The 16,908-nt window shown below is 45.7% G+C and overlaps 1 protein-coding gene across 10 annotated transcripts in view; it reads right to left on the bottom strand.

Annotated features, from left to right (window-relative positions):
• MAD1L1 (mitotic arrest deficient 1 like 1) overlaps window positions 1-16,908 on the bottom strand; it is a 511,231-nt gene that overhangs the window by 147,506 nt on the left and 346,817 nt on the right. Inside the window, exon 17 of one of the 10 annotated variants that reach the window (XM_064153681.1) lies at window positions 4,452-5,017. The exons of the other annotated variants lie outside the window; for them this stretch is intronic. Coding sequence (XP_064009751.1) covers window positions 5,013-5,017 — 5 coding nt within the window. The 3' untranslated portion in view covers window positions 4,452-5,012. Of the gene's footprint in view, window positions 1-4,451; window positions 5,018-16,908 lie in introns of those variants that run through there. 10 annotated transcript variants of the gene reach the window in all.

The following is a 16,908-nucleotide window of genomic DNA, read 5'->3' as shown; positions in this document are numbered from 1 at the left end:
CTGCTCAATGCGGTGGAGTAGGAATTTCAAGATAGTCCCTGGCTCCTCTGTGGCAGTGTTGGAACTGCTCAGCTGTTGAGAGGCTTCCAGATCTTCCCAGGGTGCTGGGAAAGAGGCAGAGGATCTCTGACCTGACCCTGGTTCCTCTTGGCATGGAGGTTTGCAGAGATGCAGGCAGATCTCTTGCAGATGTGCAGAAAGCATCATGGCAGTGGCACTTCTTGCCACATTGTGAGGCACTTAAATGCCTTCTCCTGGGAAACTTGAGGCACTTCAGTTTCCAGGTAGCTCAAGCCCAAAATATCAGGGCTAAGCTGGTCTGAAGCACAAGGCAGAGTAGTGAGACAGAAGCAGCTCAACAGCTTGCAACTTAGCTCCATTTCTATTCCTTGCTCCAGTGCAAAGGCTCCTTTGGCCACAGAGTTTCACCAGCAGAATGGCATTTGCAAAACTGACCACATTAGGTGACCCCAGGGCTTGCTCATCCTTATTTGGGCAAGACACAAACAAGAACCTAAAGACCTGTGGGTACCTGTTTGTCACTCTGGGAGGGAACATAATGGCCCAAAGTCTTTGCTTTCCTCCCACCCTTGCTTCCCTCATCAGCAGGTGGGTGGGACAAGCCAGGACATCTAATGGACCTATTAGCCTGCCAGGACAGCAGACTGCACAGAGTACCCTTGAGCTGGTCTGACAACTTGGATTCATTAAATATCCACGGCTGTTTCTCTGCATGTAGCTCCTGTAGACCATGTCTTCCTCTCTTCTACCCTCATTTTAGCAGATGACATCTCTCTAACCCTGAGCCACTCCGAGAGCATGCCCATGTTCCTGTCCCTCTGCGTTATGAGCGCACATTCCCTACCCTGCCAGAAATTGTATGGCTTGCACAAAAGATGACACAGATGCCCTGGAATTATATGCAAATCAATGTCTCCATTCCTCACTTCTTACCATTACAACTCTGACTTTCCAACAACTGCATGGGGTAATTTCTGCACCAGCTTTCAAACAAAGGGCATCTCTGTGTTATTAACATCTCACTGTGGCAAGCAGTTTGTCACCTTTCACAGAAATGATCTGAAAAGACACCAGCAATTATTCCTAAGGAGATTATTGGGTGGCTATGTCCCAGCACAGCAGCTGGAAGCTAAAGTGACATAATATTCACTGTGAAACTCCTTTTTCAAGTCAAGAGAACATAGAACAGATTGAAAAATGAGCCAGATTGGAAATAAACACAAAACCAGAGGAAGAGTCAAGCTTGTATCTCTCAATTTCGTTCATCTCTATACCAGTACTGGGAGCATATCTTCTCACTTCTCCTGGGATAGGACAAGGAGCAATGGGTGTAAGTTGCAGCAAAAGAGGTTCTGCCTCAACACAAGGGGGAACTTCTTTACTGTAAGGGTCACGGAGCAATGGAACAGGCTCTCAAGAGAGGTTATGGGGTCTCTATGGAAACTTTCCAGGCCTGCCTGCATGTGTTCCTCTGTGACCTGTGTTAGATAGTATTGTCCTGCTCTGGCAGGGGGGTTGGACTCACTGATCTCTTTGGGTCCCTTCCAACCCCTAATATCCTCTGAGCCTGTGAAAAGAGAGCTAAATGCTCCTGTTTATGACACAGGACATTAACTTTGGAGACTTACCCTAAGAAGGAGTTTGGTATGTGATAAATCAAAGACCGTGAGGAAGAATGGCACAAGTACCTCTTCCAGCTGCAAACCTCCAGCTGATTTCTAGGTTTCTTCTAGGTTTGAGTCTTTCAACACTTTTTAAGTACTAAAGACTAAAAATCTGCAAGACAGATGAGCGTTAGGTTCTTGGGATTGTTGTGTCGTTCCCAGTTGTGTCTTGCAATACAACCCAAGAACCAATATTTGCTTGGCTATTGCTCATGAGTGAAGAGGGACAAAGAGAAGAAGCTGTATCTAATTTCAAGTAAGTAATTGCTCACAGCTCTTGGACAGAAATGAGGGAATGCAGAAAAAAATCAGGATTGAGTCATGTGCTCTGCAGTCCAGGAAAAAGAAAGAAACAAAACAGTGGGATTTGGAAGAATGAGAAAACAAGGGGAGATGGACAAATGCAGTTAGACACAGCTGCACAGAAGGCTGTTTGCTAAAGACACCTTTGGAGGATTCTTAGAACTCTGTTCAAATGCAGAATGAGGGCAATTTGAATAAAGGAACTGGCCAGGTCAGCAAGGAGGTTAAAATATGGAGCACTTTTAATTCTCATCAGCTGAGGGGCTTTGCTTGGGTGGAGGAACAAAGAAGAGTGTTGACTGATTTCACATCTACATGGTCAAATTACCTTAAGCAAGGTGAGCAGGATCAGCTGAGAAGACCTCAAATCATAAAAGGTCTCTCATCCCAGCTCATGGATAGTGCTAATAAGAGAGAATCTCTTTTTTTAGAAGAACAAGGGGACACAGTGTCAAGTTGTGCCAGGGGAGGTCTAGGCTGGATGTTAGGATGAAGTTCTTCACAGAGAGAGTGATTGGAATTGGAATGGGCTGCCCAGGGAGGTGGTGGAGGCACCATCACTGGAGGAGTTCAGGAAAAGCCTGGATGAGGCACTTAGTGCCATGGTCTGGTTGACTGGCTAGGGCTGGGTGCTAGGTTAGACTGGACGATCTCAGAGGTCTCTTCCAACCTGGTTGATTCTATGATTCAATGCAGGAACCAAAAGTCCCTCATCCCAGCTCTGCAGCAGATGTTCTGGCCCCACATTGTTTGGCCAGCTGAGAGCTTTGCTGCCCAGTGCGGTGAGCGTGCCCAGCACAGTGCTGCTGGCAGCTCTCTCCTTTGTCCCTGCTAACAGCCTATAATCATGGAATCATAGAATCATAGAATCAGTCAGGCTTGGAAGGGAACACAAGGATCATCTAGTTCCAAACCCTCTGCCGTGGGCAGGGACACCCTACCCTAGAGCAGGCTGGCCACAGCCTCATCCAGCCTGGCCTTAAACACCTCCAGCCATGGGACCTCAACCACCTCCCTGGGCAACCCATTCCAGCCTCTCACCACTCTCATGCTCAACAACCTCCTCCTCACATCCAGCCTGAATCTCCCCACCTCCAGCTTTGCTCCATTTTGCTGTAAGCCATTTTACCATAATAGCCATAACCATTGCTGTAAGCCATTTTGCTCTGAAAAAAGAACCCCAACGCTCAAATGAAGATTTCTGCTACAATGCAGAAGGTTCAATATCACTTTCTTCACATGAAGGCCTATTAAAGAGTCTATTAAAAGGACTTGATAGCTTGAGAGTTCAAACCAAAGCTTTTGGCATAAGTTTGACTGCAAATAACAATAAAACAGTCCTCTGACAGAGGGAGTTTGGGTGGGGAAAACGGTGGTGGAAGCAGAAACACATTCTTCATGAAGATTTCATTTAGCCATTTTTGTTGTTTGTGGTTTAAACTTTTTAATTTCTTTTCTTTTTTTTTTTTTTTTTCTTTTAACACACTTAAAAATTCCACTGAGGTCACACCATGCTGGAAAGATGACAAACTCCTGGGATAAAGGCTGGAAAATCCTGGTAGTCGTGTCACATTTAGCAAGTCAAAGATATGTTTGTATAAGGCTGTAGAGGGCTAAATCCATTTTACATGCTGTATGTATTATTAATTTCTGACAGTGGGCTTAGAAAAACCTAATTCGCTGGAATGTGAGCTCCCTTTGAGCAGAGGGAAGCCTTTTCAAAACTCATCTTTTATTGACTGAGTCATTTTTGAGTCAATCTGTCTGCTTTCGGCAAGACAAGAGTTTTAAATCTTCTCTCTCCCTCTCTCTCTCTCCCTCTTTTTTTCCTCCTTTTTGAGTCGTGGCAAGTCTATTAAAACCTGCTAATGTATGCAGCAAGGCCTCTGATTTGAAATGTAATGAATTCTTCAGATAGTGGCAGATTAGGGGGAGAAGATGATAGGAACAGCCAGAGACGCCAAAAAAAGAACTCTCCAGAAGAAGAGGAGGAGAAGGGTGAGAGGGAATGAGAAAGATTAACCCTTTTCATCCAGAAGAAGAAAAATCTTTAAGCATCATTAATAGAATCGCTTTAAAAAGCAGAACTGGAAGAGGCAGAGCATCTTTGGGCTTGCCTGAGGCTGAATGAGACAAAGAATAAATGAGTCTTTCCTCCTAGAGTCTCTTGTAAGATTAGGTAATTCCCTAAGTGAAAAATGAATAACTTAGAGAAAATTAGCTCCATCCATATAAATAAGCCTTCCTATTCCAAAGGCAGAGCTTCCCAGGCGAACGCCCTGAACCATTTCTGCTGTTGTGTAACAGATGGTTTCCTCCTCCCCCTTCCCTTGGTTACCTTCCAACTGCAGTATCTTTCAGGTGATCTTGTTTTAGCACAAAAATGAGCATTTTGGGTGTAAATCATCAAGTCTGTTAGCGAAAGGCTGCTTGACAGTTTTATTGTGTTTGGCACCTTTGAAGCGCAGGACGAACCTTGCGGAGCTACACAAACGAGACATTAGCACTGTCTCCATTTTACAGAGAGAGGAGCTAAGGAAAAGAAAAGTCAGGGATGCTACTTAATTCAACAGCACTCATCTGGTGACAGCAGAATCTGCTGAATCACGGCACGGATCTGGGATATTTTCCTGTTGGACAGCAGAATTCGTAGCTCGGCCGTGGAATTGGGTGGCTTTAAGAAAACATAAAACTAGCTCTAGAACAAAGTTCTAATGAAACAAAACCTTGGAGGAGAAAGTCTGATGGAGCACGGATGACCCAGTGGATTATAATTAAAATGAAGCTCAGCAGAAGTGATGCAGGTGAATAGAGATGGGAGACTGAGAAGCTGGTCCTGTCAACCTAATGCCCCTTCGCTAATGCCAGGCATTGAAATGCTTTAACAATTGAGAACTCTACAATTACAGAGGCAAAAGTCTTCAGTTTCACATGCAGCAGAGGTACAGAAGTCCATGGGCATGTCTTGAAGGAGAGACTGTCTTTCTCTGCAGATGCAAGGCACTCAGTCCCCTATCACACAGGTCAAACTACAAAAGGCAAAGGAAAAAGAAGTCTAAGGAAGTGCAAAGTTAGCCAAAAAGCTGCTGGAGGCACAGAGGCTGTGAAAAGCAAGCATGAGCTGGAAAAAACAGCAGCAGGTAATCTCTGCAGTGGGATACAACACAGGTGAAAGAGTCATCTTGGTGCTCTTGGAAGCTATGGAAGTTAGACTGGCTTTTCAAATTGCTCAAACTGCTCTTGCTGGCAGAAACACATTTCTGTTCCACCCCAGAGAATAACAGCGGCGGTATGCGGGTGCCCACTATCTCCTGATCTCTTGGCTTTCCTTCCCAGACAGCTGGGAAACAGCCTTTTCCTACCTGTCTGTTTGCCTCACAGCTCTGTGGGAGCTGCAGAATTTACAGGCATGAACTTTCACATCTCCCTATATCGGTGCTTTTGGAAAGAAGAGGTTACATTTGCTTTTCTGTACGTAGACACAATCCCGACCTTTAGCTTGGTCCTGACCCTCTGATTCAATAGCTGGCTCTCACTCTCTGAATCAGCAATGAACCAAAGGTTAGGGCAGGGAGCATGCTGTGCTGTGGATATACCATTCTTCAGAGAAGAGAAGAAACTAGGACCTGGACCATTACAGCAGCAGCAAAGCATTTTCCTGGCAGAGGACTTTTATTTGGAGACAAGGGCACGAACCAGGACTGTGGCATCAGCCCTCGTGTCCTGTACGAACGCCACTCATGTAACTGCCTCCTGCCTCCTCCACTTTGAAGTTAAAGAGACACTTGTCACTTCCTGCCACAAGGACAGTTCCTGTGTGGCACTAAGCAGTCACTGTATTTCATGCTAGCTGTGGATGCATTTTAGTGATGGATGAAGCAATCCCTGTGCATATTTCCCATTGCTGTGAAAGTTTACAGAGCACTCCGGGAATCCCGAGAGGCTGAGATGCTCGCTGCAGCAAGCCCTGCCGACAGCAACTGCTGCACCAGGCTCAGAGAACAGCCTACTCCAGAAGAACAATGTTGTTATTTTTCAACAGTAGTCTGCATTCTCTTGACACAGCCTCCAGATCCCTCCTCCCTGCCCTGTTTGTTTGCAAGAGCTTCTTTCCTCTTGGCATTGCTTGAACACTTCCATCTCTCTAACTCCTAAGAGCTGTGAACCAAACCCTATCTTAGTGCAAGACCTAATAACCCATTTGAAATAAACTCAGTCAGAAAACCAAGATGCTTGGTGCTTAGTCACCACAGATAGTATTTTGGTACAGAAGAAGAGCACAGCATACAGGTAACCTTGACTCCTGGTCTCCATCCATCCCTCCATCCATCCACACTTCATGCCCAGAGAGCAAGCACACAGAGAAGGCTGCTCTTTGGCACTGCAGCCTTCCACAAAAAGGATTTGTTTCAGTTTCAGGCTTAGAGAAGATTTCAGTCTGCTGCTGCAAACCCTTCCACTAGGGTCAACAACACCAAGAGCCACAGATACCATGCTGCTGGCATGAATAGCACTGCTGGGGCTGGGCTGGGTCAACCAGGAGGTTAGGGAAAACGTATGTTGAGGGACAACTGCAAGGGGAAAACAGTAACACAAAAGGTCTGCCTGCGTGGGATGTGCAACTAACGAAAAATAGATTTACTCAGCTAGGCTAAATCAACAAATTAGCTCTGTGCTCAGAGAAAAAGGTACCATTAAAGGCTGTGCAGTTCAGTAACTCACTTTATGTCTGAGAAAAGTCTGCAAAAATCCTCTTGCATTATCCTTAGCCTTACAGGTTTTTTCTTTTCACCTGAGGCTCAGGGTGGGGATTACCCATTAAGGTGCAGTGGCCAAATCTCACTGAGTCTGTTGAAACAGGAAAAAGCTTTGGACTTTTCTGTCCTCTTCCATCTCATTCCCTTCTCATGTCCACCCAAAGCATTTACCTTCAACTTTCAAAAGAGGCCCAAGCCCTGAATATGAAGAGGACACACAAGACAATATCCAACTACCGATACTCACTTCTCTTGTCACACAGGCTGCACCCTGCTTCTGCAGCACCAAAGACCCAAGAGTCCATGTAAAACCTTCATCTGCTTCTAAACCTACTACTGACAGAATCATAGAATCAACCAGGTTGGAAGAGACCTCCAAGATCTTCCAGGCCAACCTAGCACCCAGCCCAAGCCAAGCAACCAGACTATGGCACTAAGTGCCTCAGCCAGGCTTTGCTTCAACACCCCCAGGCACAGCGACTCCACCACCTCCCTGGGCAGCCCATTCCAATGCCAATCACTCTCTCTGCCAACAACTTTCTCCTAACATCCAGCCTAGACCTCCTCTGGCACAACTTGAGACTGTGTCCCCTTCTTCTGTTGCTGCTTGCTCTGACCAGTTTTCACCTGCACACTTCCCAAGATTTCATCTCACTTTTGTAAACAGGGATGTTGCTAGAAGAGCAACAGCCACAGTGGCAGGTTGGTAGCAGAGCAGCTGGGCTCAACCACACCACAGTGCTAAAACATCTGCAGTTGTTCACATCTGACTACCCTGATGCTTTGCTCAGCACCACCAGCTTGAACAGATGTGCTCAGTGAGGGATTAAGTGACTATGAGTGCCAGGTCCGAGTTGTGCCAGATCTGTCTCTGCTCTTGACACCCCAGTGGGACCGTAACCAAGTGGAGTTAAATAAGTGAGTTAATAAGTACAGCTGGGGTGAGGCAATAAAAGCAAAGGAAGGCTAAAGAAATACTTCAACAGGCAGGTGAAGCATAAAACTACAGGCAAGTAAAATGCTTTGGCATGTTGGGTTTTTATAGAAACGTGATTGCTTTTTCTCAAGCACAGGAGTCAGAGACTGCAAACATCTGCTCCTTCACACAGTCTCTCTCCCACAATGTTTTGACTTAGGTATTTTCCTGTGATGTTTGCAACTTAAACACAGCAGAATTGTGCCAAGGCTTCTGAAACAGTAGAAGGCATTTGAGTAACTTGAGGCTCCCAGGTGACCTTCTTGTGGCCTTCCAGGATATGAAAGGGGGCTACAAAAAAGTTGGGGAGGGACTTTTTAGGCTCTCAGGGAGTGCCAGGAGGGGGGGAATGGAGCAAAGATGGAGGTGGGGAGATTCAGAGTGGAGGTGAGGAGGAAGTTGTTGAGCATGAGAGTGGTGAGAGGCTGGAATGGGTTGCCCAGGGAGGTAGTTGAGGCCCCATGGCTGGAGGTTTTTAAGGCCAGGCTGGCTGAGGCTGTGGCCAGCCTGCTCTAGGGTAGGGTGTCTCTGTCCATGGCAGGGGGGTTGGAACTGGCTGATCCTTGTGGTCCCTTCCAATCCTAACTGATTCTATGATCCCATTTAGAAAAGTGAGAAATTAAGAAATCCAAAGTCTTAAAACCAAACTTATAAGAACTCTGACACTGCTCTGAAGCACCCCAAAGCAGAGCAGTAGAAACTACCTTGAAAGCATCTTTCCAGCAAAATTAAACTGATCTCCTTTCCAGGATGAGACTTAATGAAGTACCTCAACTCTTAGGACATTGTAATTTCCAATCTGGACAGCCATGTGACAGCTCCAACAACCAAGCGTCTTAGCTGATAGATATCACAAACATCTGCTTCCAAAAGTTAGTGAGCTGGAAGCAAAGCATGGCTGTGGGACTCTCAGTGTTATTTACTCTGTTGCTCTATTAATTTTACTTAATTGGATTAGGATTCCAAAACAAAAGAGTCAGTTCTGGCTTACTGGGAATTATAAAGAACTCGTGTACTGGAGCTTCTGATTCACCCATCAATACAAAGAGAGATGCTGCACTAAGAAGCAAAAGATAAAGCCATAAAGCAAGGTCTGCATTATTTGAAGCTGTTCAGAGTGAAAAAAAATTTAGCCCAAAACATTAGAGAAGAGGTAGAGAGACTTTTTATTAATGCTTTAGATGACTTTAGATGACACAGTCTCAAGCTGTGCCAGGGGAAGTATAGGCTGGATGTTAGGAGGAAGTTGTTGGCACAGAGAGTGATTGGCATTGGAATGGGCTGCCCAGGGAGGTGGTGGAGTCACCGTCCCTGGGGGTGTTGAAGCAAAGCCTGGATGAGGCATTTAGTGCCATGGTCTAGATGACTGGATAGGGCTGGGTGCTAGGTTGGCCTGGATGAGCTTGGAGGTCTCTTCCAACCTGCTTGATTCTATGATTCTATGACTTAGAAAAAAAGTGACTTAATCATAACGTTGTAAACAAGGAAGTTCTACAGCAGTGTTAAAAACGATCAGAAATCCTTTCAGGAGCTCTATTGATTTGAATTAGGCAGCTGCATAATCACAGGGGCTGCAATTTTAATGAACATTTCAACAGGAAATGTTGAGCTGATTATATATATATATATCAAAACAGGAAAGATCCAAATGCTGCAGCTCCCCTTTTTTTGCTGCCGTTGTTTTGTTCGTTACGTCAGTGTGAGCATCCAAACCGACTCTAGAGCTAACACACAACTTACCTGACTGCCTCTCCCTTCCTTAGTGGGAGCTCCCAATGCTCCTGGCTGCAGCTCTGATCTTCCTGTCATGATACATGTCATTAAGCACAGCATTTTGAAAAATAATTAGTGATTCAATCAGATTTTACACTGGATCAAGTGACTGGAAACTTCAATGCTGTGCTGCAGCTTTCCCTTCACATACTTTAGGGCATGTTATATATACTTAATTAGATAATGTTCATACAGTGCTTTGAAGAAGTAAAGAACTCTGGAGGGGCTAGGTCGTATTTTCAGAAAGGGAAAGAGTAGCCTTGAGACAGTGCAGGCACAGAAGGAGAACAAAGCTCTGAGAAACAGAACAGCACCTTGTTTTCAGAAAGGTGCAGTACACCTGAGGAAAATTCCATCAGCAGCTTCCAAAATCTAAGCAGAGAGGACGAAGCAAAAGGTGCAGAACAGAGGATGCTACAGAGGCACTTAAATGACAATGCTGCCAAAAGCAAGGTGAGAGTAGTGGCAACTGAGTCAGAAAGGCAGCAGCACCTATGCAGAGGAAAAGCTTGGTGCATAGAATCATAGAGCCAACCAGGTTGTAAGAGACCTCCAAGATCATCCAGGCCAACCTAGCACCCAGCCCTGGCCAACCAACTAGACCATGGCACTAAGTGCCTCAGCCAGGCTTTTATTCAACACCTCTAGGCACAGCAACTCCACCACCTCCCTGGGCAGCTCATTCCAATGCCAATCACTCTCTCTGCCAACAACTTCCTCCTGATATCTAGTCTAGACCTCCCCTGGCACAACTTGAGACTGTGTCCCCTTGTTCTGTTGCTGGTTGCCTGGCAGAAGAGACCAACCCCACCTGGCTACAGACTCCCTTCAGGTAGTCATAGACAGCAATGAGATCACTCCTGAGTGTCCTCTTCTCCAAGCTAAACAACCCAAGCTCCCAAGGCATTCATTATTACTCTGTTAAGGTAATCTGCATGGGAAAGATTCAGTTGGAGATGCAGGCCTTGATGAAACAAAAATGAAGGTCCTGTCAAGGCTCTTATTCATAGGAGTGGGAGCTAATGGAATAAAACCATCTTGCTTCCTATTACTTTGCAGTGAGCGAAGCAAGGCTCCCTCTGTGCTCTGCTGGCTGCATGCTAAAACACTAAAAGTACTAAACTGTGTCCACTTGTTCACCAGCAGAAACAGGATAGTGAATCAGAGAATGGGAGAATCATAGACGAATGGGAGAATCAAAGGATGGGAGAATCATGGGAGAATCAAAGAATGGGAGAATCAAAGGATGGGAGAATCAAAGAATGGGAAAATCATAGAATGGGAGAATCAAAGAATGGGAGAATCAAAGAATGGGAGAATCACAGGATGGGAGAATCAAAGAAAGGGAGAAGTAAAGAAAGGGAGAATCAAAGGATGGGAGAATGATGGGAGAATCAAAGAACAGGAAAATCATAGAATGGGAGAATCAAAGAACAGGAGAACCATAGAATGGGAGAATCATAGAATGGGAGAATCAAAGAAAGGGAGAACCAAAAAATGGGAGAACCATAGAATGGGAGAATCAAAGGATGGGAGAACGATGGGAGAATCAAAGAACAGGAGAATCATAGAATGGGAGAATCAAAGAACAGGAGAATCATAGAATGGGAGAATCAAAGAACAGGAGAATCATAGAATGGGAGAATCATAGAATGGGAGAATCAAAGAAAGGGAGAATCAAAGAATGGGAGAACCACAGAATAGGAGAACCACAGAATGGGATAATCAAAGGATGGGAGAATCACAGGAGAATCAAAGAACAGCAGAATCATAGAACGGGAGAATCATAGAAGGGGAGAATCAAAGAATGGTAGAGGTTGGAAGGGATCACCAAGTCCAACCCCAATGGTCTCCACCAAACTAGGCACCCAGAGCAAGCGCCAAGAAAGCAGAGATCCCACAGAAAGGGTGAAGGCAAAGCTCTCATGTGGATTAGGATGAGGCCCTACACAAGCCCTCAACAAAGGGCATCTGATCCAAACCCCTGTGAAAAGGCTGTGGAGGGCACAAAAGCAAGCTGTGGCTAACTCCAGTCAGAAGAGCAATGAAGGAGCCATGCTGCATCCAGGCATTTGCCTCCCCAAGGGGCAAGCAGCACAGAGAGTGCTCCAAAGAGTTTCCAGCAAGCAATGAAAGCAAACAGTGTATGCAGGGAGCTTTAAAAATGATTGCAAAGAGAGCCCTGAGCTTCAGTTCCCCCCCTCCTTTTTTTTTTCCTTTGCCTATAACTATATTACATGATTTCTTTGCAAGTCTAATTAAGCAGTTAATTGATGCTGGTGCCCTTTAGCATCTGGCATTTAAGATTAAGTAAATAATGGAGAAAAGTGCATGCAGCACCCAGCAATAATTAAACACAGCAAGGGTTTGTTCCCCCCACCCTGCCTCATTTTAACCTGTTATGTATAAATCTCTGGGGATAACTGTCTTTAATAGCCTCAAATACACTTAGACACCATGTAATGATACTTGATAACAGTTTCTTTTGCTCTTGGAGATGGTGGATAGTAGGTGTATCTTTGATGTTAACCAGCAGGTTTTCCTTCACACCTAGCACTCAGGGGAAGGAAGAGCTTTACTGCTACAGCTCTACCCAACTGAAGAGCACATTAAATGGATTTGCTTGGAAACACACTTTTAAATCTAGGAGTGTGAGCATTCGGATCGTGTGCTAAAGATTTGTGGCCAGGTTTCTCCTTTTCTCATGTGTTTACTCCTTCCTGGTGATCCATACAAGGTTATTTATCAATCTCCTACAGAGTATGGAAAAGCTTTCCTGTTAGTATTCCACAAGATTGAGTTTACACAAAAGAACACAAAGGTGTGGCAAAAACTAACAAAAGCACCCAGGATTCTAACCATCACTACAGGACATGGATTCAGCAGGGAGGAATCTGTGGTATTCGTAAGCATTTTCAGGCACCATCTCCAGCACTGCTCCTGGAGCCTCACTGTGGATTGTGATTCATAGGTACTCATAGCTCACTGCTTGGAGGAGAGGAGTGATGCTTTCATCTACAAAAAGTCTGATCAGAAGACAAAACTCCTGGAGTGTCCTTGAGTCCTGGCTATGTTAAAGGTGAGCTTGAGATGTGGGTGTATGTGAACCTCAGGAGGAAAAAGACCAAGTGTAAGTTCCTGCATCTGGGTCAGGTGAAGTCCTGGTATCAAGACAGGCTGGGAGATGAGGGGATTGAGAGCAGCCCTGCAGAGGAGGACCTGGGAGTGCTAGTGGATGAAAAACTGGATATGAAATGGCAATGTGCACTTGCTGCCCAGAAGGTCAATCACATCCTGAGCTGCATCACCAGCAGCGTGGCCAGGAGGTCAAGGGAGGGGATTCTGCTGGTCACCTGGAGATCTCACCTGGAGTACTGTGTCCAGCTCTGGGATGTCCAACATGAGAATGGCACAGATTTGTTGGAGTGGGCCCAAAGCAGGATATAAAAATGATCAGAGGGCTAGAACACCTCTGCTGTGAGAAAGTTGGGGGTGTTCTGCCGGGAGAAGGACCTGGAGAAGGAGTTGGAACTCAAACCATTCTATCCACTCCATGATTGCTTTTTACATGTAGAGCACTGCACTGAGTGTTTGCAATGTAATCTTAAGAGCTTGTTTTCTTCAGAAGGCCGCACAATAAGGACTGAACTTGGGTTGTGAGACTTACTCCAAGACTTACACTGTGAGAAACTGAGAAACAGCTAAGGCAGACCCAGTTTCTGCTGTTTCCCCAACGAGCCCACTTAGAAACATGACATTCAGTCCCTGCCTTGCACTCCAGCAAGTTAACACGAGTCAGACTGCCTCTCTAATACAGCTCTGATTTAAACTAACCACAGTATGAGAGGTTTTTAGTTCTTCCATAGCTGCCTGATGGAAGGAACTTCTGCCCAAAGATCAGTGACACAATCTCTTTAGACTCTGCAAGCAAGAAAAGGCAGTGTGGAGACTCATGACCACCTCCCATGGGTGCTGCTAGTTTTAATTAGTATCTCTAGCATAGTCAGAGACCTTTAGACAGAGGGTGCTAAAGAAGTGGAAAATATTATCATCATTATGCCTGCTACTGCAAGTGCTGGCATTGAAGGCAGAGACTTCAGAGCAGATGGTGAAGTCGCTAGCGCGGCTGGCTGCACTTATAATTTCCCTCATCACAGAGGAGCAGGCTTCACCTCTTGATGCCTGAAGAGCAAAGCAGAACCTGCACTGACAAGACTGCACCGTGCTGGTCAGTTTTGCTGATACATTCAAACTGGCCACCACTCAAATCACTAGAAAGTAAATCATCCAAGGGACTGCCTAATTAAGAAGCGCTTCGCTTTGACGGCAACACCATCTCACGCCTGTCACAACCAGCCCTCTCCTGAATCCTGATCATTAAAGGGGAAAAAAAAAACCCAAAGAATTAGTCAGCTGTTGTTAAGAGTCAAAACATTCCCACTCTAAACCGTAAGCAAAACAAGGAGGCACATTTTATAGCTCTCAGAGCAACTTTATACCTTCCTGAGCACTATTTCTGTACCTCTTGCTAATTGCTCATTTGCCCTGGTTTCAGGGAACAGCCTGGCTCACTCCACCTTTGACAGAGGAGAACAGCAGCATTTAACAGTAAGCTGCAGGAAGTGGGATATGTGTGGTTCTCATTTTTATCCTTATTTATTTCTAACTGTTTGGGTTAGCAGCCTAGGACTCAGAGCTACCTGAAGCGTAACTAAGACGCCATTAGCTTTAAATCTGTTCCCAAATGCTGCAAGCACCCTCTCCATTTGGCTGAGGACATCACCTTGCAAATGAAGACTTTGCCCACATGGGAAATTAGGCTTATAATTTTTCATTTCACCAGAATGTTCCTAGGGACTCCAGAACACAGGCATGGTGCAATGCTCCTCCCTTCTTTCTGTGTAATTTCCAGGTTGTAAAATGTGAAGCATCACCTGGTTTAGTTTTGGGTTGAGAGTAGGACTGGATGACCATGGAATCAGTCAGGGTTGGAAGGGACTACAAGGATCATCTAGTTCCAGTGCCCCTGACATGGCCAGAGACACCCTACCCTAGCCTCATCCAGCCCGTCCTTAAACACCTCCAGGGATGGGGCCTCAACCACCTCCCTGGGCAACCCATTCCAGCCTCTCACCACTCTCATGCTCAACAACTTCCTCCTCACATCCAGTCTGAATCTCCCCACCTCCAGCTTTGCTCCATTCCCCCCAGTCCTGTCACTACCTGAATTATGAAGGCAGTAAAACAAGATTAATAAAGCACTGTTGGGAGGAAAAGCTTTCAGTGGTTGAATATCTGGACTGGAGTAAATACTACCAAAAAAACCCATCCCTGGAGGTGTTTAAGGCCAGGCTGGATGAGGCTGTGTCCAGCCTGATCTAGGGTAGGGTGTCCCTGCCCATGGCAGGAGGGTTGGAACTGGATGATCCCTTCCAACCCTGACTGATTCTATGATTCTATGATGGGGTTTCAACCACCTCCCTGGGCAACCCATTCCAGGCTCTCACCACTCTCATGCTCAACAACTTCCTCCTCACATCCACTCTGAATGATCTTTGAGGTCTCTTCCAAACAGATGTTTTCTGCGAAGTTCCTTGAAATGGAAGTGGAAATTAATCTCCACTGCTCCTCGAGGCACCATGGGAACCCAAATAAATTCTGCAGGGAGCTTGCAAACACATCAGCATGCTGCCCACATACCACGGAGGGGACATCATCATGGAAACAACCTGACCAGCAGCTCCTTCATATGGTTGCTGCTGCTGAAAACGCCTTTAGCCCGCATCTGTTACACAGACCTAACACCACCAGTTCTAACTTTGGGTTTATTTTTACCACTTTTGTCTAACAGGACTGAAACTTCCCCTCGCCTAAATTCTGCCTCGTTTAAGGGAAGTCACCACAATATGGCAGTCAGAGAGGGGAACCTCACACCGTTGTCACTATCAGCCTATTCAGAGCCCCTTTGCCGAGCCCTTCAGATCTGCAAGCTGCCTTTGATGCCACTAGTGGTGAGATTTTTGATGACACATCCCCAGTCTCCAGCACAGGTGGATGCTGCTGCTGTCTCCGGCCCTTCCATATGGAAGCCTCTGATCTATTTAATTGAAACACTTCTGCTGCACACCTCTGATGGCATCTGATCATCACACAAGGTAACTTTACAAAGCTGGACACCTACCCAATAGCCCACCATGCTGCAGCACTCCAGCAGGATGCATCGAGACTCTTCTATTCAATACAGACAGAAACACAGCGAGACAGCCAGAGAGTGAAAAGGCAGTTCATGAATCTGAATTCAACCAGCTTTTCATCTGTCTGGTTGTATATAGGAATTAATGTGCCTTTCCCTAATGGATGCTGGATTGACTTACTGCTCACTAACAGGAGATCATGTCAGATAACCTGGCACTGAAATGGAGAACACGGGGAAACACTGAAATAGTGAAGACTGCAGCAACTGCTACGAGTACATAAAACACACCAGGTAGCTCTGGTTTAGTCTAAGTAATCAATCACTCCCAGATGCTCAGAAGTCCCTGGTGGACAGGCATGACTTTCCCCTGAGTTTTAACACTTGCTATGACACAAGCCTTTGCCTTCACCAACTTGGCACACCAGAAGCATGAGATGACCAAAGCCAGGACCATGAAGAATTCTGCCACCTGCATGGACATGACCTGTGCTATGCTAGGAGCTCACCGCAGCAGTGCTCTGGCTACTGCACTGTCCACTGGCACATCCCTGAAGGGATGGGAAGATGCTGGCTTTTTCCCAAAGGAGCTGAGAGCTCTTATACCTTTGTGTTTAGGATACTGTGTGACTAGTAGCCACTGGACAATCTGTCCAGAACACCTGGGCATTAACAAACCAGGTTGATAGGTGTGAAGATACCGAGAGAGGCTTTTCACCCTTCCTATTAACATTCTCATGTCAGCACCACACTCTAAAGGCTATCAGTACTTTATCACATCGTGGTGCTGATGTCAGTGCCATGATTAAGATGGAGAAGTAATTACAAGTGTCTGCTTTTACAGGCTGATTGCTTTCCAAATAAATGTTCCCCGTTCCAAATAAATCCACTATGGATTAGCATTTCTCCTACTTGCTCACCGCCTAGAAAGTATTTGATGAGCAAAGCCTGATCAAAACTCCGCTTGACCATTTTTCAGCGCTTCACCATTTTTCTTTTCCTCATCAGGAAGAAAAGTGTCTCCATTAGTTAACCTTTTCAAACACATTCTTTTTGTAGTCTAATTCAAAGAAAGATTATATGTGAAAAAAGAAAACCCCCTCACCACCCTGTCAGGCTTGGCGTGTGAATAGCTTTTTGTGAGCACAGGGAACAAGCATTCATATATCAGAACATCAGCACGGGGAGATAAGGGGAGCTGGATACGTGCACGCTTATCTG

Source organism: Pogoniulus pusillus, chromosome 13 (assembly GCF_015220805.1).
Source record: "Pogoniulus pusillus isolate bPogPus1 chromosome 13, bPogPus1.pri, whole genome shotgun sequence".
NCBI classification, from domain to species: Eukaryota; Metazoa; Chordata; class Aves; order Piciformes; family Lybiidae; genus Pogoniulus; species Pogoniulus pusillus.
The sequence above is the reverse complement of the archived record's forward strand: the minus strand, read 5'-3'. Positions and strand labels throughout refer to the sequence as shown.